At 33.8% G+C, this 25,912-nt stretch overlaps 1 protein-coding gene and 1 pseudogene across 1 annotated transcript; both read left to right on the top strand.

The window, feature by feature from the left end:
* Positions 1-19,858: 19,858 nt before the first annotated feature.
* On the top strand, positions 19,859-21,522 carry LOC120216039 (xyloglucan 6-xylosyltransferase 2). The gene has a single exon (XM_039213557.1). The coding sequence runs from the start codon at positions 19,942-19,944 to the stop codon at positions 21,319-21,321; it is 1,380 nt and encodes a 459-aa protein (XP_039069488.1). The 5' UTR covers positions 19,859-19,941; the 3' UTR covers positions 21,322-21,522.
* Positions 21,523-23,310: 1,788 nt separating this feature from the next.
* Positions 23,311-25,355, top strand: LOC120215872 (annotated as a pseudogene).
* The last annotated feature ends 557 nt before the right edge of the window (positions 25,356-25,912 follow it).

Below are 25,912 nucleotides of genomic sequence, written 5' to 3'. Positions count from 1 at the left end.
TCTATCCCGCATGCTAATTCTACACAAATCCTAACCGCATATTTGTCTAGTTCGCATGCTTTGAATAGAAAGTAAAACATGAAATAATTCTGGCATCCTAGGGTTTGAAATGAGATTTTGAGGTGGGCTCTAACTCCTTGTAGTCTCCCGAGTTAGGTTCTAAAAAAACGGTACCCGAGTTCTCCTTGCTGGTGCCTCCTTAGGCTTACCAGACCCTTAGTCCTAAACCCATCACAGGCTTGTGTGGACTAAGTTAAACTCGAGAGGAAACATTCCCTTATGCCCATACGAAGAATAAATTCACACGAAGACATAAGGTATATGAATCTCGAAGGCTACTTGCTAGGCCCGCACGGTGAATAAATTCACACGAAGGCGTCGCTTTCACCCCCACTTAAATAGGGTTCGGAGCTTGGGTATAGAGCTAGAGATGTCAATTTTGAAAATTCTGAGATCATTAAAAAAACGTCAGTACAACTATTTACTTGAAAAATAATCAAAGGTAACTAATTAGAATCGAATAAATAAATTAAAATTAAAATTTATAACTTTCGCTAAAAAAGACAACTGAAAATTAATTTCGGCCTGACTCACTTACCTGTCCCCAGTAGAGTCGCCAAGCTGTCGTAGCCGTCTTTCGGTTAGGCCCGGAATTGGGCTTCGACTTGAAAATATGGATTGGAGTCGCCACCGACCATTTTAAAACGATTTTAGGTGGGTCGGACACCATCTTACATGATCTGCGTTTTTACCATAAATGTGTCAGGTTCGGGAATTGGTTACGATCAAGGAAGGATTAGCACCCTTAAACCGCCCTTTCGGTACCAATTAATTTTCCAGTTGTCTTTAATAGCGAAAATTAAAAATTTAAATCGAAATTTAAAATTTCAGTTTAAATTACTTACATCTGATTAATTAAAATTGACCCTAAAAAAGTCAAAATGTTATATTGAAAGATAAATATTAAATAAATCAAAGAGAGAGTAAAAATAAATAAATAAATAAATTGAGAAAATAACAATAAAAATATTAAAAAGAATAAGAAAATAAAAATAGAAAATATTCAGTCTTGAAAATAATAAAATAAAAGAGCGTAATATATATATATATATATATATATGGATATGAAACAATATTTTTAAAAGAACAAAAAAATAAAAATAAAAATATATTAAAATTAAAAGTAATAAAAAATAAATTAAAAGCATATATATATAATATTTTGTTCTAAATCCATAGATATTATATATATATATATATATATATATAATTTTTAAGGGTTTTTTATGAAATATTTAATAACCATACTGTCGTAACCGGTTTTCGTCCGGGCACGAAATATTATACTTGGCGGTAAAAGTGATGTGAATAAATGGTTTTGAAAATAATTTGGGAGTCGCCATCGGCCTTTTGGGTCAGGTAGGTCGAATACCTAAAAATTATTTTTTTAAAAGAGTTCTAAGAAAACATCAGTTAAAAAATGAACTGATCTGCGTTTATAACCAAAAATTCGTTCTTTTTAATAATAAAAAGGGATTCGTGGTCGGTTACGTTTAGGGAAGGATTAGCACCCCTACAACGCCCAAAATTGGTACTTTTTAATTATAAATTGTCTCTATTATTAGAAATTTAAAAATTCAAAAATATATTTAATTTATAATTATGTTATTTCAAATTTATTAATAAAAAAATATTAATATATATAAATATATTTATTTATTTATAAATATCAGAAAAGGGTTTCTAGGTGCTTTAAGACAACTCTTTTCTTAATATAAAATGAATAAATAAATATTAAAACATTTATTTAAAAATAGATATAATTTATAAAAGTAAGATATTTATTTATTTAAGAATATCAGAAAATGACTTCTAGGTGCTTTAAGACAACCCATTTTCTTTGATATTAAAATAAATAAATATTATTATTTAAACAAATATATATATATATATATATATATATATATATATATACATATATATATTTATAAGACTAAAATAATAATAAAATAATAATTAAAGTAATAATTAAAATACATTAAAAGTAATAATAAAATAATATTACAAATAAATAATGAAATAAAATAAATAAAATTAAAACTACAATATAAACACACTTAACGTTATATTAATAATAAAATACCATATAAGCAATCTTTGTAAATGAATAGAATAAATACTAAAAGAAATTTATATTTTAATAAATAGTTATATAATAAAGTCAAATAGTATTAATGTCTATTATAATTAAAATGGAAAGTAAATTTAAAATACCAATTTTAAATAAATGCAAAGAAAATTAAAGTAAGGAAAAAATAAAGTCAAAGATACAAACATCAATGTTATAAGTAATTAAGGAAAATGAAACATAAAAAGTGAATTAATCTGTTATGAATAGTTAATTGACAACAAATTTGGGAAAGTATTAAAATAAAAATAAATTAAAACAATTAAATCATATTCATAAATACATAAAATTCATATTCAACGTTAAAAATTAGTGATTAATTTATAAAAGATCAAAATTAATGAACATAATTAATAATATCATAAAATATAAATATCAATACTGTAATTTAGTCATAAAAATTAATTCGGGATCAAAATAAAAATTATTAACACTACAGTGGCTAAATGTGTTATTTTTCCTAATATATATAAAAGCCTATTGGTGACTAAAGTATAAAGAAAATAAAATTAAGATACCGAATTAAAATAATCGTAAATTGATTTAAATGATCAAAATACGAAATTACAAAACTGGGAGTACTGTGGACGGGGTTTACTCCTTAGGGAAATTACACCCACACCCCTCCCAAAACGACGTCGTTCGGGGAGGGGTTTAAATACCCATTAACCAGATGTGAAAGGCTTAAAGCCTTTCATTTTTTTTATTTTTCCTTTCTCTCTAAAAAGAGAGATATAAACTCTCTCTGTCTTCTCCGACGAGGGAAAACCGGCTGGCCGCCGCCAACTACGCCGCCGGCCACCGCTTATGGTGGCCGGAACTATACAACATTATGTCACAAGGAAGCGCTAAACACCCCCAATACAAAATCCAAACTTACTTTCCCCTAAAAGGCTCCTAAACGGAGCAGATCTACAATAATACCTTCGTGTTTTGGTGGTTTTAGGCGATGTTTGCTCTCCTCCGTGGTAAGATTTTTTCCTTTTCTTCTGTTTTTTTTTTCTTCTGGTTTTTGTGTTGTTGGTTGCTCTGTTTGTTGTGGTTTCCTTGTTCTTACTCGCCGTTATGTGGTGGTTCTCCTTTCTTCTGTTTTTTGCTGTAGTTGGTGGTTGTTGTTGGCTCTCCTCCTTTTTTTTCTTCTCTGCAGGAAATGGCCATTTATAGGCCTCGTCGGTGTCTTCTTCAAACCAGTTAAAGGAATGGCCCTCGGTGAGTCACCGAACTATGGTGGTGACTCACCATAGGGTAGCAACGTGGACAAGGCAGCTGGCTTTTGGAGGCTTCAGCGTGGCAGCAGGGCGTTGGATCACCTGGCAGTGCTGGAAGCTGCTGCAACTGATGCGTGGAGGGGCTGCTCGCTGGAAGCTGCTGGAAATGATGTGTGGAGGGGCTGCTGGATGGAGGGGGCTGCTCAGGTAAAAATTTAGTGTCTACAGCTGCCCCTCTTTGCTCATTCTTGTGTTAACAAGAATAGGGCAAAGACGAAAAGACAATAAATTTTTGTTCATTTGACTTCTCTTGATTAAGATGGAAATGTTGAACAAGTTCTTCTTTGTTTGGATTAGTTCTTCTCATTATGAACTCTTCCATTCTTCCACTGGGGATGACAATTTATTTTCTTCCATGATGAAATCTAGCAAAAAGTTGAACAAATTCTTCTCATTATGAACTTCTTTTTCCTTCTTCAGATGAATTCTTCTCATTATGAACTTTCTCTGGAAATGTTGATCCATCAAGTGATGGATTTGAGCAAAAGGTTGAACAAGCTCTTCTCATTATGAACTTCTTCTTCCTTCTTCAGATGAGTTCTTCTCATTATGAACTTTCTCTGGAAAAGTTGATCCATCAAGTAATGGATTTGAGCAAAAGGTTGAACAAGCTCTTCTCATTATGAACTTCTTCTTCCTTCTTCAGATGAGTTCTTTTCATTATGAACTTTCTCTGGAAAAGTTGATCCATCGAGTGATGGAAATTTATGTTTCGAGTGAAACTGTCTCGAGCGAGACAAATTTTGTTTTAAGGAAAACAATTTCAAGTGAGATAAATTGCTGTTTCGAATGAAACTGTCTCGAGCGAGACAAATTTTGTTTTAAGAAAAACAATCTCAAGTGAGATAAATTGCTGTTTCGAATGAAACTGTCTCGAGTGAGACAAATTTTGTTTTAAGAAAAACAATCTCAAGTGAGATAAATTGTTGTTTCGAGTGAAACTGTCTCGAGTGAGACAAATTTTGTTTTAAGAAAAACAATCTCAAGTGAGATAAATTGTTGTTTTGAAGGAAAATGTTTAATAAGTAAAAAACTAAGAAAAATAGTTTTCTTACTTTTCAACAATTTCATTTTCAGAAAAGATTGAATGAGAAACTTTGGAAATCGTTTTCTCATTATGTTTCAAGATAACCTGTTGATTGGGTAACATGTCCCAATCTCCAGATAAGGTTGTTGGAAATAGTTTAATAAGTAAAAAAACTAAGAAAATCGTTTTCTTACTTTTCAACAATTTCATTTTAGAAAAGATAAAATGAGAAACTATGGAAATCGTTTTCTCATTATGTTTTTGAAATAACATGTTGATTGGGTAACATGCCCCAATCTCAAGATAATGCTCATTCTTTTGGATTGCATTCATCTCTTCTTCAGATGTTTGCGTGATTTCTTGTATTTTTGGTTTTGAATACCTTCTTCTTGTAAGGTAATTTTTTACATTTTTCGTTCTTTTGAAGATCTGTAAAACTTCATGTTTGAATGCACTCAGATGTATCAATGTAATGCATTGTCTATGATGTTTTTATGAATGCATGAATGTTGATGCAATCTTCATTTGACTTCAAAGTGGTGAACTCGATCTTCCTCTAGTTCATCATTTATTGCCAGGGTTACCTATAGATATCAGTGTAGCAACTTATGCTATCAAGCTTACCTTTCAGCATAATCATCTGATCAACTTGTATCTTTGCTGTCTTCTTTGCTTCATGAAAGTCTCAGGAGAATTGTTTCATTTGTGGAACTCTTGTCGTAGTCAGAATTATGACCTTAATGCCCCATTTTGTCTTGGATAAAACCAACTTTATTTGTTTGGACTTGTGTAGAAATCCCATAAAGTTTTCATCTTTGAAAAGAGAATCTGTCATCTTTAAAAAGAGAATCTATCATCTTTGAAGAGTGTAGATGTAGATATGCCTGACTCAGCAGGGATTAATCAGGAGAGTAGAGTCTGTTCTGATTTGACTCTTGAAACATATCACAAGGAGGATTTATTCCAATTCCTTTCATGTCTCCACATCTAATTGGATCTCGAACAAAGCAACTCAAACCATATCATGTAAAGATGTTTAACAACAACCTATTGTTTGATCTTAGTTGGCTCCAATAGTTTCTTGTTGTCAAAATTTTCAGCTCTCCTTCTGTGGAAAGAAGTCTTCATTATATCTCACTTTTAATCTTGGGGTTGAAGAAGACAGACTTCATCTTGGATCAAAAATGGAAACCATATGATCACAACATTGGTTCAGCACCATAATCACTGGTTCATAAAACATTTGACAATACATTCATCTTTTCCTGTGGTTTCTGTCGGGATGTAAAACACTTGACAACACATTCATCCTTTTCTGTGGCTTCTGCTCAGATGTTTGTAAAATATTTGACAACACATTCATTCTTTCTTGTGGTTTTTGCTCAGACGTTCATAAAGCGTTTGACAACACATTCATCCTTTTCTGTGGCTTCTGCCAAGATTTCTTAATCATTGAAGCTCTTTGCCTAGTGTTCAAAGCTTTTGAATGATATCATAAGACCATTTGAGAGTAAAACTCAGTGGAGATTCAAGTGTGATATTAGTATGACCAAAAAGTTGGTCAAATTCACAAAATGTACTAGTGTCGAATTGAATAGGAGATACCAACTGATCACGTTTTCATATCGGGTAAAGGCAAATATAATACTGATCACGTTTTCTTCTGTAATGAGCATTGTAAGAATTAGAAACATATTAGCTATAGGGGCCATGTATAGGAAGAGGTACATGGAATTCTTGCCGCTGGGGATGAAACACTCATGATAAAACCAAAATAGATGAAAACTCAGTTCACCCTGGCTAGCAATGATGATCCCAATAACAACGGGAATAACAGTAATATAAGGGAGAGTCGAGTCTCCCTTTTCAATGTCATCAAGTAAGCAAAAAAACTGATGTGAAAAACAGCTTCATAATCTCAACATTATGGTTGAAACTAACTGCTAGGAATCTCAAAGAAATATTTCCAATCATCACCGACACACAAAAGGCCAAATTCAGATTTCGAGGTCTCGAGGAACTGATCCTTGGATCGAATGGTCTACAAAGGGACCATCTTTATTCATGCGATTGTGATGTAGCTTAATAAGGAACACGCTATCATGTGACACATGGTTAAGAAGATTGGGTATTTGAAAACATATTTGCTGAGTAGATATTTTTTTTAACAACATGATCATAATGTAACTGCCTGATGAACGAAGCAATTATGTATAGTCAACTTCATTGTCATTGTTTCACCATTTTCATTCTTCATACCTTTCTGTCTCATTGGAAATATTTTTTCAAGTCAATGATCTTGACACAGGATGATATGAGCCTTCAGCATGCCCCAACATGGGTAATACAAGCGTGCATAATGCATCGACATTCTTGATTCTGATTGAAATGGGCTTTCAGCATGCCCCAACATTTACTTCTTATTAATCTGAGCCTTCAAAATGCCCCACATGGATCTGTCTGAAGGAACCTTTAAAATGCCCCAACATTTGCTGATACAGATGTTAAAAGTATGCTCAACATTACTTCTTGTTGAGATGAGCTTCCAAGAATGCCCAAATATTCATATTGTTGTGAGCCTTCAAAATGCCCCAATATTCTATTTCTGGTGGAAATGAGCCCTCAAGATGTCCCACATGAAACATTTCTGTCTGAAATGGGCTTTCGAGATGCCCCAATATTCTGCTTTGATTTACTCTTAATGTCTGTTTGACTGGAATATTATGATCCTCATGAGGTCTAATTTTGACAATGCAATGTTGTAGGTACTTGTGGATTTATTCGTGCCCCAAATCTGTTTATCTTGAATGTTCTCATTATGGTGTCACTAAACAGCAGTGTTGTCAAGTAACTGGAGGAATTCTCTTCATGTTGTCACAAACTTTAGAAGTACTCAATCATTCTGACGGAAATGTCTGAGATATGTGTCTTCTGAATGAGGTGACCATTTTCTGAATCTAGAGGGATTTAATCAGATAGAGTAGTAAAAATAGCTTGGTAATCCGTTCCAGGCTGACACAGTGGCTTATCATCTTTCAGTGAAGGCCATATCTTAAATATACTTTTCTGTGGGAGAGAAACCAATTTATGCAAACAGTAATCTGATGCAGTAGCAAGACTACATATTCAATGGTACAAGCTCATCAAAAATCCGCACCCATGCAACATGTTGATTCTGATAACAACTCATCTGATTATGAAGCGATCTTTCAGGACGGTTTCACATATATTGATAGTTCTTCTAATATCGAGGAAATCATGAATTCTGATTCTGATGAGGAGAGTAAACTGTTATACTTGACAAAAATGGGATTCTCAGAGGCTGAAACTTCAATAACCATGGAGAGATGTGGTTCAGATTCATCAATTGCAGAATTGACAGATTTTATATGTGCTGATCAAATGGCTAAGGTTACTGACGTACTTCTTATGGTAGAAGATAGGAAGCCATTATGCAATGATCCCAATTACAAGCAAGGCAAAACTTGGGCTATGATTTGTGGAAAAGGAAGAAGCAGAGGAAGCTTGAAAAGAAGCTTCTTAATGAAGATGATCATGCAGTTCATCTTTTAATTCCAATGATCGGTTCTGGGGTTCCTACCGAATCAGATCAGATAACTCAAAGAACACTTCCAGAAGATGCTATTGAGTCTTCTTATTTCTACTATGAGCAAATTCATCTTCCAAATTCAATGATTGGTTCTGTCCAACCAGATTAGATAACTCAAAGAACACTTCCAGAAGATGCTATGAACAAATTCATCTTCTAAATTCAATGATTGGTTTTGCCAAACCAGATCAGATAACTCAAAGAACACTTCCAGAAGATGCTATGAGCACATTCATCTTCCAAATTCAATGATTGGTTTTGCCAAACCAGATCAGATAACTCAAAGAACACTTCCAGAAGATGCTATGAGCACATTCATTTGTTCCATTTAATGTTTGGACTGGGATATCACAGTACTTATTCGATGTAAAGCCAGAATTTGTAGATTCGAAGCATTTTCATGCTGTCACACTGAAAATAGGCTATATTCATAATCTGCCAATTAAGAACAGAGTTTCTCTTATTCTGCTTCCTCCATGTGCTGATGTTTTTCCATTGACAAAGAAATGAAGGCCTTCTTGGAATCCAAAAACAAAGTTGAACTGTTTATAAACATGTACAGGAAGTGCCAAATTAACAGAAAGGATCTGTAAGGTTCTTGAAGCTTATGACAATGAGCCACCTTCAAGTATCCAGAAGTATGTTCTTGATGAGTGCTGAGAATGGAATCTAGTATGGGTTGGAAGGAATAAAGTTGCTCCACTTGAACCTAATGAGGTGGAAATACTTCTAGGTTTCCTTAAAAACCATACATAAGGATCTGTTTAGAGACATGTTTCCCAGTGATATCAATGTCTTGTTTCTTTTTGCTGGAATCAGTGCTGCAAAGATCGCCTTCTACTGTCTTAGTATATCTTTGAAAACAGAGGTGCAAGAACTGAATGGTGATCGGTTGGAGCAATTGATGAATAGATTTGGCGGATTCTACCTTGTTGTCGGTAGCATCCCGTGTAACAATCTTACCGGAAGCATAAACATCATCATGATTAACTAGAAGATTTTTGTTGGTGCATTTTCTTGTAATGACTGCTACGACAGCTGTCTCTTCTGCTGCTCCAAAATACACACTGCCATATCTCACTCTTCCTTAACTATGGAAAGGTTTAGTTGATGGTAAAACTGGTTATCTCAACTTTTGGAATCCTGTACAGCATACAAGTGTAGAATCTGTTCCAATATCTTATTCTGTGCCCTAAGTCCTCAAATTCAAATTCAGCAATCTTCTGAAGGACATAATGGGTATCATCTTGACAAAGAAAGTGATCGGCATAGAAGAAGTAGCAATGATGTATCAAGACTTGAGCCAGTATCACGGTATAACCAGAGTGCAGGTAGTGACTTGCTCATGGTTCTATAATGTAATCTTCTAGAGAACATGAATTGATGGTTGGAGAAAATAATCTGTCTGGTGATCCTTATTGCCCTCAGTATGAGATAAACGATCTTTCTTGATAAATTGCTAATAATGTCATAGGAGAGTGTCACAAGTTCAATTCTCCAGACTTTCTGGCTTCTTGGACCACTTGCCTTCAAAAATGTGAAGTGCTTCATTATTCTGGCTTCGTTCATTCTTTTTCTACAACAGAGGTAGAATAAGCAACAATTGCTTTAAGGACCTTCCTCATTTGAGACTGTACTGTTTGAAAATGTTTTTTTCTCCTTTCTTTATTGAAGAATGAAAGAATTTTGCAAAGTATTACCCCTTTCAGGTTCACAATATAATCGAATCATAAACAAGGAGTTTAATGAATATCAAATAAATCAACTACACTTTTAAATCATTCAAAAATCATAGTCCTATGGCAAGTGTCAAAATTATTGACTGATTTGAGGTGTAGGTTGATTTTGGTAAAGTAGGTTCTTTCAAGTTGGTTCAGTATGTCGCTTCGGGCTTCCACTAACTTGAAGGAATGGTTGTTATGCTCATCTTGTAGAGATGCTTCTCGTTTCCAGAATCTCAGGAACGTTTTTTGAGATGTGTGGTGCTTTATTAAGAGCTTAAGATCGTCTCTTATGTCGTTGTTGCACCATTCAATATTCGAGCCGCCTTTTCAGGTTTTCAACTCGAATCCTCCTTTGGTTCTAAGATGTTATTTAAAAATTTACATCTTGAACCCCCCTTTTATCATTTTTCATATCATGTATTAAAGATTTTAAAAACCAATTTTTGCAAATAAAAATCAATCTTGAGAGGCGGAATGAATTCTAAAGATATTCTCTTTTACTTAGAAATCCATGTATGATTAAAATGGACTTTTCAGGTACGTAACGTAGGTCATGGCTTATGGTTACGAAAGAAAAAAAAAAAGGCCCAAATAAGTGTTTAAGGGTAATCAAACCAAGGATCAATTCATTCTGATGCCATCACCTTGCCTTGCTTAACTTGGATCTACTTTGTTGGGGATTTTTCCATCATCTGGATCCTTCTAGACTGCCAAATTTTGGATTCATTTCCATTTTCTCATATCTTCATCATTTCTTGCTTTTCTTGTTTGTACTTGATCAACCTTGTAACTTGAAGCTCAATAAATCACCCATCTTTATTCGATTTTCCTTCTTTTTTTTTTTTTTTTTTTTTCTTCTTTCTTTTTCTTCTTTCTTTGCTGGATGAGTATAATACTTCAATTGCTTTGAGCACCTCCTTTTCCTTTTGCATTTTGGAGGTTTTCCATTATTCTTGATTGGATTGATCTTCAAGCACTCTGTTTTTGACATACTTTGTAATTCAAAACTTTCTTGACTTCATGGAAACTTGTCTTCGCAATAAAACTGTATTGACAATCTTCATTCTTTATGAGCAAATATCCTTCACCTTGCCCCCTAATGTGGAGGGTGATCCTTGGTTAGGGTTGAATCAGAAGAAACATTATTCAGGCTCAAATGGGAATAACAAAAGATCTATATATATATATATTAAAGGATAAATGAAACAATGCCGTTCATCATCTCATACACAGAAACCTTTGTAAAAAGAGGTATCCACAGGGGGATGAATATTCAAGATTAACTTTATTTACATGAAAAAATGTAATTAATGCATGACATATTTATTTCAATCAATCACTTTCCCCTTCTTCTTTGAGTATGCCCTAATCACTCGAAATTATCATCAATGAGTTGGTCCATGATGCCTCATCTAGTCTCTTCTTGCAGTAAAATTCACGGATAATTGAAAGTTTGGTTCTTTTGAGGTCTTTTGGTTTATGATGGTTTTGTGTTCGAAAAGACAAATGTGTGACTTTTGAAGTCATGTATATGGTGGAATGTAGTATCATCAATCAACTATATCCGAAAAGGTAAACATCTAGAGTTTGTGTCTCAAAAACAGGTAGAGACATTTCTTCAGAATCTCAGATAAATGTAGTGTCAGGATTTGGTTTTGGTAAAGGTCGAGTAATTGGTGTTGGATGGGATATGGAAGATATAATTTTATCACTTGCCAATAGATCTATAACTCTTGAAAATTTAAAAGAATATTTAATCTACTTGATACTCAATAATCTCAAGATTAAAACTTGATTCCTTACTCATAACCATAAAAACAACACACATTTATTTATTGCACAAAAGGCGGAGAAAGAAACAAAAAAAAACAAGTTCAAACAAGATGCTGAAAATAGAAAAGTACTATAGTGGTAGATAACACTTCCACTTATTTATTTATCATGACTCATTACTCCTTAAAGGTCCATGCCCCTGATTCAATTAAATTCTGAACCTTGCGTTTTAATGCCCCACAATTCTCAGTAGTATGCCCCGTACTTTCCTTGTGGTAAGTACATATTGCATTAACTTCATACCCTTCAGGAAATGGGGGTTTTTTTGGTTTAGAATGAACTGGAGTCACAAGATTCCGCTGAACTAGTAATGGGAGCAATTCTTCATATGTCATTGGAATTTCATCAATATGAGCTTTCTCTCGGGTCATTCTATAAGATTTGGTCCCATGATTAGTTGAATAAGATCTCACTGTATTGATCTCAGATTTTCTCTCAATGTCAGTATTATCGAAGCCTCTTATCTTGCCATTCTTGATAGCTATTTCAATCATTTCTCCACACATGATGATATCAGAGAAATTATTAGTGGCAGCCCCTATCATGTGATTAATATAGGGAGATTTCAATGTACTGATGAACAAAGTAGTGAATTCCCTTTCCGTCAATGGTGGATGCACTTGAGAAGCAACGTTCCTCCATCGTTGTGCATATTGTCGAAAGTTCTCATTGCACTTCATATTCATGTTTTGTAATGTTGTTCGATCATGGGCCATATCAGTCATGTGCTTGTATTGACTCAAAAATGCTTGAGCTAAGTCTTTCCAATAACGTATTTGAGTACGTTTTAGCTGATTATACCATTTGGAAGCAGGTCCAGATAAACTATCTTGAAAATAGTGGATCAATAACTTTTCATTCTTCACATAGCCAGTCATGCGACGACAGTACATGGTGATATGAGATGAAGGGCATGTGGTCCCATTATACTTCTCGAAATCTGGAACCTTGAACTTTGGTGGGATAATTAGGTCAGGGACCAAACTTAACTCTTTGGCTTCAAACCCATAAAATGACTCAACCCTCTCTTTAGATTTTATTCCCTCTTCTACATTTTTCAATCTTTGGATGAGTTTTTTCTTTTCAACTAATTCATTTGAGTCAAGGACCTCATTACAAAATTTATCTGACTTTAACTCAGAAGTAATAGGACAATCAGCGGGGAACGAAGCTTCAGCTTGATATTGTGAGTTCTTAACAGCGAAGTAAATCGGTGATTGAATTTCCTGGGGTACAGAGGTGAACTCAGGAATATGAACAGGTGTAACACCCAAAGAATTTGTGGGGTTTTTAACAAGACTCTTTCCAGCAGTCAAATGCTTATCAATCATTTCTTTCATATTGTTCAGTAGATCGATCTGAGAATTAGCTTCGATTTGTGCCAACTTGCTCCTCAATTCCTCTTGTATTTCTTTCTGCTTTATCTCAAATTTGGCTAGCCTATCTTCAGTTTCTTTAAACATTTTTCTTGTGTCGTGCTGAGCGTTCTTGCTTCAAGGAAAAACCAAGATCACTTCATTTGAAATCCTTATTTTAATGAATGAATGTTTTAATGTATTATGACATAAAAAATGCAAAGATGCTAAATGCAAATGTAAATATGTGAATGTAATAATAAGAATACAAATTGTGCAATACAAATGCAAAAATGCCAAATGTAAATATGCAAATGTAAAAATGTAAATGTAAATTATTTAAAATACCAGAATAGGACATCCAGTTATATTAAGACTGCCCTTTTCTTTGATATTGAAAATAAATAAACATTATTATTTAATTAAATATGTTTTAATGCATGATGTAAATTTAAAAATGTAAATGTAAATACAAACGTAAAAATGTACAAATGCAAAATACAAATGCATGTATGAAAAGGTGTTACTCAAGAGTGATCATCTTAGAACAGATTTCATTGAACGCAAAAGTTTCGGTACATAAAACAAAACTTTACATATAGGGATATATTTCATTCCTAACTTCTCCAAAGCCAAATTAGTCTATCAACTTAAGGGACATATTGCTTGTCTGGACTGTAACCTCTTCCATGACATTCTCTTTCATTTTCTGTGTCACTTCTCGGAGTTGCTCATTTTCCCTTGTAAGAGATCTTTTCTGTCCAAGAAGTTCTTGAACAAGATCTTCATATATGTTGCAGCTCTTTTTCAGCTTGGTGACCCCTGTTATCCATTCTTCTGGGGTACCTCCTAGGCCAGCATTTTGAAAGGCTTGACTGATCTTTTGAAAATCTTCATGCATGGTTTTCATTTCTGTGCTCAATTTCTTGTTTTGGTCGTTCAAGTCCTTCAAATAATATGCTTGAGCTTCATAAAAATCTCCACTACTCTGAATGCCCTGACTGATGCTCTTACCATAGATTGCTTTTGGTATCAATCTGGTAGGATCTTTGTTTAATACTTTTGGTATTAATATAACCGGTTCTCTATGTACAGAACTTCCCTCGATCCTCGTAGTTTCTTCAGGATATCTTTCTTTGGCCGCATCATATTTTGTTTGATCATAAAACTTTTTTGTCCATTTACGATTTCTTTCCAATATGATGAACAATCTTTCAAGTCAACACCTTTTGATTATGCCATGATCATGTAATGCAAACAAAAGAAATCAATATGAACAGATTAGAGCAATGTAATATACATATAAAAAAAAATAGAATAGTTAGTACCAACTAAAAAAACTGTATATCAATGTATAAATCTTAACCTCATGCTTTCTAGTTCCATGCTTTGTTTGGAAAATTTAACTTAACCGCACGATTTCTAGTTCACATGCATTTATTCAGGAAAAAGAAAAGGAAATAAAATAAATTAAAAGCTAGAGCTTATTTCTCCTTTGTGTATACCTATGAACAGAGGTTCAGTATTGTCTTAGATCAGAAGAATTTCTAGGGTTCATTATATGCAGAGTTTCAGTTCTAGGAGTAAAGGTACTCGAATTGTTCTTGTTGATGCCCCCTTGGGCTGTCAAACCCTCAATCCTAGTCCACTACAGACTTTAGCGGATCGAGTTCAATTCGAGAGGACACATTTCTCTATGCCTGACACGGAGAATAAATTCTCACGAAGACATAGAGCATATGAACCCCAAAAGTTACTTGCTAGGTCTAACACGGAGAATAAATTCTCACGAAGACGTCGCTTTCACTCCCACTTAAAAGGGACAAACTCAATTATAGAGCTTTATGTTATGCAAGTGTTGTGTGTGAGGAGAAATGTTCAAACCTCTAACAAACAAATAAAATAATTAATTCTTGAATAAAATAAATAAATAAAATAATAAATAATAATATATAAAAATAATAAATAATAAAAAATTTGAAAGAAAAGAATTAAAAATTAATATATTAATTTTTAATTTCTAACTGATAGAGACAATTTACAATTGATTTTAAAGCTTAACTGATCCCCAGCGGAGTCGCCAAGCTGTCGTAACCGGTTTTCGTCCGGGCACGAAATATTATACTTGGCGGTAAAAGTGATGTGAATAAATGGTTTTGAAAATAATTTGGGAGTCGCCATCGGCCTTTTGGGTCAGGTAGGTCGAATACCTAAAAATTATTTTTTTAAAAGAGTTCTAAGAAAACATCAGTTAAAAAATGAACTGATCTGCGTTTATAACCAAAAATTCGTTCTTTTTAATAATAAAAAGGGATTCGTGGTCGGTTACGTTTAGGGAAGGATTAGCACCCCTACAACGCCCAAAATTGGTACTTTTTAATTATAAATTGTCTCTATTATTAGAAATTTAAAAATTCAAAAATATATTTAATTTATAATTATGTTATTTCAAATTTATTAATATAAAAAATATATTAATATATATATAAATAATATATTTATTTATTTATAAATATCAGAAAAGGGTTTCTAGGTGCTTTAAGACAACTCTTTTCTTAATATAAAATGAATAAATAAATATTAAAACATTTATTTAAAAATAGATATAATTTATAAAAGTAAGATATTTATTTATTTAAGAATATCAGAAAATGACTTCTAGGTGCTTTAAGACAACCCATTTTCTTTGATATTAAAAATAAATAAATATTATTATTTAAACAAATATATATATATATATATATATATACATATATATATATTTATAAGACTAAAATAATAATAAAATAATAATTAAAGTAATAATTAAAATACATTAAAAGTAATAATAAAATAATATTACAAATAAATAATGAAATAAAATAAATAAAATTAAAACTACAATATAAACACACTTAACGTTATATTAATAATAAAATACCATATATAAGCAATCTTTGTAAATGAATAGAATAAATACTAAAAGAAATTTATATTTTAATAAATAGTTATATAATAAAGTCAAATAGTATTAATGTCTATTATAATTAAAATGGAAAGTAAATTTAAAATACCAATTTTAAATAAATGCAAAGAAAATTAAAGTAAGGAAAAATAAAGTCAAAGATACAAACATCAATGTTATAAGTAATTAAGGAAAATGAAACATAAAAAGTGAATTAATCTGTTATGAATAGTTAATTGACAACAAATTTGGGAAAGTATTAAAATAAAAATAAATTAAAACAATTAAATCATATTCATAAATACATAAAATTCATATTCAACGTTAAAAATTAGTGATTAATTTATAAAAGATCAAAATTAATGAACATAATTAATAATATCATAAAATATAAATATCAATACTGTAATTTAGTCATAAAAATTAATTCGGGATCAAAATAAAAATTATTAACACTACAGTGGCTAAATGTGTTATTTTTCCTAATATATATAAAAGCCTATTGGTGACTAAAGTATAAAGAAAATAAAATTAAGATACCGAATTAAAATAATCGTAAATTGATTTAAATGATCAAAATACGAAATTACAAAACTGGGAGTACTGTGGACGGGGTTTACTCCTTAGGGAAATTACACCCACACCCCTCCCAAAACGACGTCGTTCGGGGAGGGGTTTAAATACCCATTAACCAGATGTGAAAGGCTTAAAGCCTTTCATTTTTTTTATTTTTCCTTTCTCTCTAAAAAGAGAGATATAAACTCTCTCTGTCTTCTCCGACGAGGGAAAACCGGCTGGCCGCCGCCAACTACGCCGCCGGCCACCGCTTATGGTGGCCGGAACTATACAACATTATGTCACAAGGAAGCGCTAAACACCCCCAATACAAAATCCAAACTTACTTTCCCCTAAAAGGCTCCTAAACGGAGCAGATCTACAATAATACCTTCGTGTTTTGGTGGTTTCAGGCGATGTTTGCTCTCCTCCGTGGTAAGATTTTTTCCTTTTCTTCTGTTTTTTTTTTCTTCTGGTTTTTGTGTTGTTGGTTGCTCTGTTTGTTGTGGTTTCCTTGTTCTTACTCGCCGTTATGTGGTGGTTCTCCTTTCTTCTGTTTTTTTGCTGTAGTTGGTGGTTGTTGTTGGCTCTCCTCCTTTTTTTTCTTCTCTGCAGGAAATGGCCATTTATAGGCCTCGTCGGTGTCTTCTTCAAACCAGTTAAAGGAATGGCCCTCGGTGAGTCACCGAACTATGGTGGTGACTCACCATAGGGTAGCAACGTGGACAAGGCAGCTGGCTTTTGGAGGCTTCAGCGTGGCAGCAGGGCGTTGGATCACCTGGCAGTGCTGGAAGCTGCTGCAACTGATGCGTGGAGGGGCTGCTCGCTGGAAGCTGCTGGAAATGATGTGTGGAGGGGCTGCTGGATGGAGGGGGCTGCTCAGGTAAAAATTTAGTGTCTACACATACAATGATGAGAGAGCAAATAGGGTAGGCAATTGAAAAAAAACAATGGTTGTAGCATGTAGGGTAGACTTTTCTTTCTTTTCAGCTACATTTATTATAATAAAACAAATATTAAAGGCATCTTCAACATATTCAAAGCAAAGAAACGTGAAGAGATGGTATACACATTGCCTTAGCATACGAAGTTAGAGAAGAGGTCCACTGTTCGCCAAATCTTGAGTCGACGAAGCAAAGTAAATTCAACAGACCCAAAAGATGAGTGATGAAGCCACCCCAGAAGTAAAGCTTTTTCTTTTTCCTTCGAAACTCCTCATAAACCGATGACATTTGGACTCAACCACCGGTAAGAATCTTCCCCTTTTCTATATTTTCCGCGTGTATTTTGCTTCCCGCTTTTCCGAATGATTTTTTTTTGTGTAACTTGCTCCGAATCTCTCGGTGTCTCTTGTGTAAACCGTAGTAAATCCTTCAATCTGATTTATATCTTTATTTATAGCAAAGAATTTACTATTTTTGGTCTTTGATGTAAACTGAAAATCCTCTGATTTATTGGTTGTTATTGAATCCTACTAACACACGACTTTGCTTATTTGTTGGTGATGTTCCTCGTTCGTCGGAGGACTTGGTGTAGCCGCGTGAAAGGAGGGGACTTCAATGGGTTGTTGCGTGAGAAGCGGCACTGGTGGGGGGCTGGAACGGTTGAGGCTGCTGTTGCTTAAGGATGAAAAAGTTAGGACTCGTAAACCCCAATCTGTTACAAGTCGTGGGGCTGATTTACGGGTCTGGTGGGTCATCAAACGGGCCACGGGGTTTGGGCCTGAATCATGTAAAAAAATATATTATATTAATGTAAACAAAATATAATATAATATGTAGTATTAATAAAAGTAAAGAACGAAATTAGGTGTCTACACTCCTAAACTAAAAAATCATAAATTCTTTTTTCTTCTTCTTTGAAGTTGTTGTCAACGCCGCCGTTGTCGTTGTTGTCACCACTGTCGCTATTACTGTCGTCGTTGTTGTTATTATCGTTGTCGTTGATGCTGCCATCGTCGTTGTTACTACCGTCGCTATTACTGTCGTTGCTATCGCCGTCGCTGCCACAATTGCGTTAAACCAAGAAAAAAAGTATTTAAGGTTATTTAGTTTAAAAGTTAATATTTAATCTAATTATTATTTAAAATAATATTATAAAAATAATGTAATTAATATTTTATTTTAAATAATTTACGTTTAAATTTTAACTAATCTATAATTACACGTTGAGTATTTTATAATTTTAATGTTTTATAAATTAAATTAATGATATTCATTATTAATAGTACTCATCGATACCTGTAGAACGTTATAGAATTTTCCTTGCACTATTGTATAAATTTTATAAAAGTAATTTATTCTACGAGTAAGTATATTATTATAGTTTTTTTTATTTTATAACAAATTTTTAGAAAATATTATAAATCGTTATATAAAATAATTTTTAATCCAAATTATATGTTTCATAAAATGTAAATATAAAGGGTAAATTATATAGTTTCTCACTGAATTTTACCATTTATCATATTTTATTTATTGTACTTTCAGTTTTTTTAATTTACTCACTGAATTTTCGAATTACTCTTGTTTTGATATTTTTGGATTATTTTATTATTATATTTTATGGCATTATTATTAAATATAAAATAATTTAAAATAAATAATAAAATAATATTTATTATTATTAAATTTAAAAAAACTTACCATAATCACCGCTCACCGATAATCATCGTTGACCTTCGAAATCAGTAGTCGTTCGATTCTAAATTTCATGGTCGACTTTTGTCGACCCCCTAAATCTGAATCTGGTGATTATTTCACTGGAAAATATCTCAAAACCTGTGGATCTTAACTGAAACATTTCGACTTCTTCACTTTCAAATTTTAATTCGTAGACTCCATAGCTATTTTTGACAAAATAGATGTCAGATTTAGACTAATAGTGTCGAGGCTAAGCATCCCATGAAATTTGTGATCGAACAACTACTATCTACGACGGTCGATGACGATCGGCAGTGGCCTCCATCATTGTCAAACAGCGGACTACAATCTTCTATTTTTATTTTATATATTAAATTATTTTATATTAAATAATAATAATGTCATATCATATAAAATAATAAAATAATTCAAAATAATCAAAACATGAGTAATTCAAAAATTTATTGAGTAAATTAGATATATTAAAAGTATAATAAATAAATAAATAAAATAAAAAATTCAATTAGGAAAGATATATTTTACCCAAACATGAATTTACTAAACAGTTGGAAGCAAACTATTCATCGTTGTACTAAAATTTCCCAAAAAAAAGAGAGGCAAATTTGCTGTCGGAAAATAAATCACACGACCCACATCTAAAGCATAAATAAAATAAAATCTAAAAATATCTCAAATTTCGTCAGATTCCAATTCTTAGGGTTCTCATCTATCTGTTCTCCAATTTCACACTGTTTGGAACTGAAGCAAGGCCAGATCGGGTCAAAGAACCTGTAGATGATGGACAATTGTTTGGGAGCTCAAAGATCTAGAAAGATTCAGAGAGCTTTCCGTCACTGCAAGGTCACGATCCTCTGCCTCCTACTCACCGTCGTCGTCCTACGTGGCACTATCGGAGCCGGGAAATTCGGGACACCGGAGAAAGATTTGGCCGAGATCCGCGACCACCTCTACTTCCGGAAACGCGCCGAGCCCCATCGCGTCCTGGAAGAAGTCCAAACGACGTCGGAAAATGACCGCGCCGGGGCCGACTCGAACGCCGGCACCAACAACTACAATGAGTTCGACATTAAGAAGATTTTAGTCGACGAGGAATCGGACGACTTGAAACACGATCCTAACGAGCCCTATTCACTCGGGCCCAAAATCTCCGATTGGGACGAACAGCGATCTAAATGGCTGAAAGAAAACCCTAGCTACCCGAATTTCATCGGTCCAAACAAACCGAGGGTTCTCTTAGTCACTGGTTCGTCTCCCAAACCTTGTGAGAACCCAGTCGGTGATCATTATTTATTGAAATCGATCAAGAACAAGATCGATTACTGTAGATTACACGGGATCGAGATATTTTACAATATGGCGCTTTTGGATGCTGAAATGGCAGGCTTTTGGGCGAAATTACCGTTGATTCGAAAGCTTTTGCTCTCGCATCCTGAAGTTGAATTCTTGTGGTGGATGGATAGTGACGCTATGTTTACTGATATGGCATTTGAGGTTCCTTGGGAAAGGTACAAAGACTTCAACTTTGTTATGCACGGTTGGAATGAGATGGTTTATGATCAAAAGAATTGGATTGGACTAAATACTGGGAGCTTTTTGTTGAGAAATGGGCAATGGGCACTTGATATTCTTGATGCTTGGTCTCCAATGGGTCCCAAAGGCAAGGTTAGGGAGGAAGCAGGAAAGGTTTTGACCCGGGAACTTAAGGGTCGACCTGTTTTTGAAGCTGATGATCAGTCTGCAATGGTGTATTTGTTGGCTACTCAACGAGAGAAATGGGGCAATAAGGTTTACTTAGAGAATGCATATTATTTGCACGGTTATTGGGGGATCTTGGTCGATAGATACGAGGAAATGATTGAGAATTATCACCCTGGTTTAGGTGATCATCGTTGGCCATTGGTGACTCACTTTGTGGGGTGTAAGCCTTGTGGAAAGTTCGGGGATTACTCGGTCGAGAGGTGCTTGAAGCAGATGGATAGAGCTTTCAATTTTGGGGATAATCAAATTCTTCAGATTTATGGGTTCACTCACAAGTCTTTGGCTAGCAGAAGGGTTAAGAGAATTAGAAACGAGACCGGTAATCCACTCGATGTGAAAGATGAGCTTGGACTGCTTCATCCGGCTTTTAAAGCTGTTAAGGTATCCTCTTCTTGATGATATAGGCTTTCTACGAGATCTTATGCCGTCCAAATGATAGTTTACGATGTTGTGTATGCAGTGAGAATTTTTTGTTTTACGTATGGTGAAATAGCATTCTTTCTTTACTTATTTATCTTTAAATTATGAGTTCTTAAATCCTTCCAAAGGAAAACAAACTGGGTTCTGTCAATACTTGAGCACGATGATTCATTGTCACTAATGTTGCTGCATTTGTAATTTGATCATTACTACACAATGTTCATTGTTTTCAGCAGCTGGTATAATTTCTTATTGCCAGGGTATAGTGAAAATAGATTCCTGTGGATGCTCGTTAGAGGCATTAGCTGGGCAAATAGTTAGGTTGAAATTTAAATTGTTGTGGTTAACTGCCTGTTTGCATAGTTTAAAAGAAAGTGAGGAACATTTTATCGAATGAGGTATCATATTGATGATCGTTTGTCTTGATCTCTAGCTCTTGTTTAGAATGTTCGTTTTTTTTAATCAAATCGAGTTTTGCTCACCCTTAGTTGTTCCTACTCTTATTCTAAGAACCTTTTGAATACATAAAAATATTTGGAATACTAAATATATTCGTGTTAATTACATATTTATATCTGAATTTATATTTCACTCATGTATTTGAAAGGGGAAACCCCCCAAGAAATAGCTAGCTGTGGAGAGTTTCCTAAAGAAGGTAACAACCATTTTCAGTCTTTTCAATGCTGCAAGCAAAGAGCTAAGTGTTGAGATCTTTTATGTTGGAGGATTTTAAACTTTTATATAGTGTGTAGAGCCTCGACAAATTTCCAATTTGCAGAAAGGGCTAATGATATGGAGCTTGACGTAGTTGGTCAAGGGATTGATTTTATGAACCTTGTTATGTTGAGAATCTGTTATTATTTCATGGAGGAATTTCTCACTATCCAAACGTGAATATATGATTTCAAAAACCATTATTACTTGTGATAATGTTTTTTTCTTTTTCTTTTCGCAAACCAAATTACTCTTAAGTATTACTTTGCTCGGGTAAATTATGTGTTTAGTACTTAAACTATCTGTTTTATTACCTAAACTTTGATTTTTTTAAAAGCGTACATAAAATTTAGTTTTTGTTCATTTTAGTACCATTGTTCAAAATTTAACTTTAATTTGTGAAAAATATTTGAAAATTTAGGTACTAAACGGACCAAAAACTGATATTTTATGTACTAAACGCGTTAAGTTTTTAAAGGTAGGTACTAAATGAAACAAAAATTAAACTTTATATATGGTTTTGAAAAAATTGACATACTAAAATGATAGTTTAGCTACTAAATGCATTTACCCACTTTGCTCTTCACTGATAATTATAACGATCAGGTAGACAAATGATCCCCTAATTATAAGGTATTATTTTATTAAGTCTCTCAACTATTAAAAGTTATAAAATGGTCACTCAACTATTCATTATGTTCCAAACTCTTCATTTTTCTGTTAACAAACTAATGATATTCTGAGCTGAAAATAAAAATGTTGACTATAATATGATAAAATATAATATTAGAATCTCAAGTGACTATCATATCCTAATAATCATGTTAAAGTTTAACTTAGACAAACGTAAATTTTTAATAGAAAATGACGAGTTTATAACATAATGAATAATTGGAGGATCATTTTGTAATTTTAATAGTCGTCGGGCCTGATAAAACATCATTCTATAGTCAAAAAATCATTTTATAAAATTTAATAATTGAGAGACTTAATAAAAGAATACTCTATAATTGAGGGACCATTTGTTTAATTTACCCTAATTATAAAAAGATACGTTCATTCTAAAACCCGGTACAATATCTCGACAAAGGATTACTTATCGATAATGTAATCGTATAATCGATTCCTTTCTAAAATAAATTATTAGTTAATATTACAACATGAATAATTAAAAACTTATTTTATAAAAAATGTTTTTAAAAATAAATGATAGATTTTCCTTACTTTAGTGAGCAAAAGAGCTACATTGTTTTCGTGAGAGACAAAGGGAAAACTCTAAGCTGACTGAAAAATGGCGACATTTGGGAGTATACGTGTGGATGCTACTCTTGCTTCCTACCATCAACTCCTTTTCCGAGGCTCCGTCCCGTCTTCGAAGGTAATTGTCTTCATTACCCCTCATCTTACCTCTAATTTTTTGTTGAACTTTTTTCTTTTCATTGAATTTGAAATATTTGTGTAATTTATCACCTGTTTGCTCAATTTCGTGTCTGGGTTACTTAATGGAATTGGTAAGTTTCGTAATTCAGTGTAATTTTTAGTGTTATTGTCGGAGATGCTGTTCTGATTCGTTTGAAGTTGAACTACTAGTCTTTTAACTGTTCTTTTGCAGTAATCAGAGCAAAAGCTAATTGGGTTTTCCTGGTTTGAAGCAACAATGATGGCTTGCAAACCCTTACCGGTGATCGGTGTTTTCAATTCCGGGAAAAAAATTCTGGGTTTTGCTACCCTGATATTTCATATAATTGTTTTAGATTTGTTAGTCAATTCAATATTAGGCATTAACCTTCTTGGGTTCGTAATTCTAAATTTCAATCGCATTTTGTTTTTAGTTTCTACATTTTTATTGAAAATTACACTTCACCATAGTCATAGCCGCATGTTGATTGAGAAATAGTCAAGAATCATGACAGTGGACTGATCTTTGTCAAATTGCATGTAGAGTCAAATTTAAGCTTGTATGTAGATTTTAGAACATATTACTTGTTGATATGGACTGGGAATCTTACTCCGAATATGATACCTGGTAATTACGAGTAAGGGAAAAAAGACATCGACCGAAGATCCGAGCTTGATGAGTTTGGTGTTTTGAGTAAGTCATACCCTTGCTTGTTCCTCATAATCCTTTAACCGCCTACCTCTGACAATGTGCTGATTTGAGTGATTAGGAACGAAAAGAAGATGCATTGCAATTGCTTGTAGGTTACATTGGGTGATGATGTCTTCAACTCTAGTGTGTGATGGCACTGTGTGAAACACGTTGGTGTGGTACCGGTCATGAGCAATGATTTTATGTTGGATAACATTTAACAAGATGATTATCATCTCAAGTTTTCAACCATATAGCTGAGCTCTTTAGCTCTTTGATTCCAGCTGATTCTGTAGTGCAGTGGCATTTGTGATTTTTGCATAGCTATTGGGCATTGGCTGTGTTTTTTAGTTGTCCAACAAGATTGTTGTTTCATGCAGCGCACCGTTTGGTAGTAATTAATTGATGTTCTACATGTGTGCAACAGCTAGGGAAAAGTGAGAATTCTCTGGTCTTTTTGTTTAAATTTTGGTGCTCTATTATAGGTAGATTCCGTGTGTTCCATGAATGGAGGATCAAGGTTTGTCGAAATCACACCAAAATGGAATGAGTTGACAATAACTAGTCGAAGCATTGGCGGCCAAACTAAAAGGTCAGCAGGGATCATGGGAGATTACAAGTTATCTCGCAATCAGCAGGGATCATGGGAGATTACAAGTTATCTCGCAATGCTGTCTGGGAAGATGTTGAGAGTTTTCTCGTACATGCCATAAACATGAGCTTCTTCGAGTGACTTAACTTGGCTTGGAAAATAGTTTTTCCATCTCTGGAAACTAGAAGGGGCTCTAATGCAAATATAGCGAAGCAGCGGTTGAAGATGATCCTGTTCTCTGATCACTCTGCAGTTAGTGATGACGCAAAACAGAAAATTGTCAAAAACATTGTGCACTCTCTGTCAGATTTTGTCGAGATAAAGTCCAAGGACAAGGTTCAGCTTAGTGTGTCTACCGATTCTGATCTGGGAACCATTTACTCTGTCACGGTGCCTGTTCAGCGGGTGAAGGTGGAATACCAAGAGGAAGATGAAGCTGGGACGATAACAAATATCGAGTACAAAAACACTGGAGATTGGTCTGGTTCTGTTGATGTCAGGTTCGACTTCTACGTTCCAGATGAGTAAACACATATTCCTGAATTATCTTTTCTAATTTTTTGATGTTTGGACTGAAGCTTTAGGTAGAACTGCAACTTTGCACTTGTTTGTATATATGAAAGTTCAATTTGAGGTCATTTTCTCGTTTGCCCTCATTTTCTATGTTCATTTGAAATTTAGACATACTATTTTCTCATCGCGAATGTTGGTTCAAGAGATAGCTCGATGAGCTTATATCCTGGGTTTTTAAAAGTGCGCGCGAGGCGCATAGAAGCGATGAAGAGAACGCCTGCCTTGGTCAGGGTGAGGCATTTTATAAGAAGCACCGTGAGGCGCGCGCCTATAGGCATTGGGCAACGGGCAACGGGCACAGCGCTTTGGATCTTTTGCGATTAAAACCAATGTTACCTGGTTTAGTGGGAGAAGGGGTTGAAGGAGGGGTCACCGCAAAAGCAAAACAAAGGAAGATAGGGAAAGAGTTTTGTGGAAGAAGGGGCGGATGGAGAGTAAGGAAAAGAAGATAAGGTCATTGAAATATCTCAAGAGAGAAAAACATAAAAAGATCAAATAAATAAAAAAGAACACAGCTCATATTTCTATATTGACTGATGCATGCATGCAATTGTAAACCAATGGTCATAGAAGAAGAAACAACTGCTTTAAAGGACAGA

Source organism: Hibiscus syriacus, unplaced genomic scaffold, assembly GCF_006381635.1.
Source record: "Hibiscus syriacus cultivar Baekdansim isolate YM2019G1 unplaced genomic scaffold, ASM638163v2 tig00110156_pilon, whole genome shotgun sequence".
NCBI classification, from domain to species: Eukaryota; Viridiplantae; Streptophyta; class Magnoliopsida; order Malvales; family Malvaceae; genus Hibiscus; species Hibiscus syriacus.
Note: the sequence above shows the minus strand (reverse complement) of the source record. Positions and strands in the feature narration are given on the sequence as shown.

Excerpts from the sequence above, each read along its gene's own strand:
- LOC120216039 (XM_039213557.1), top strand. The coding sequence starts at position 19,942 with ATGATGGACAATTGTTTGGGAGCTCAAAGATCTAGAAAGATTCAGAGA.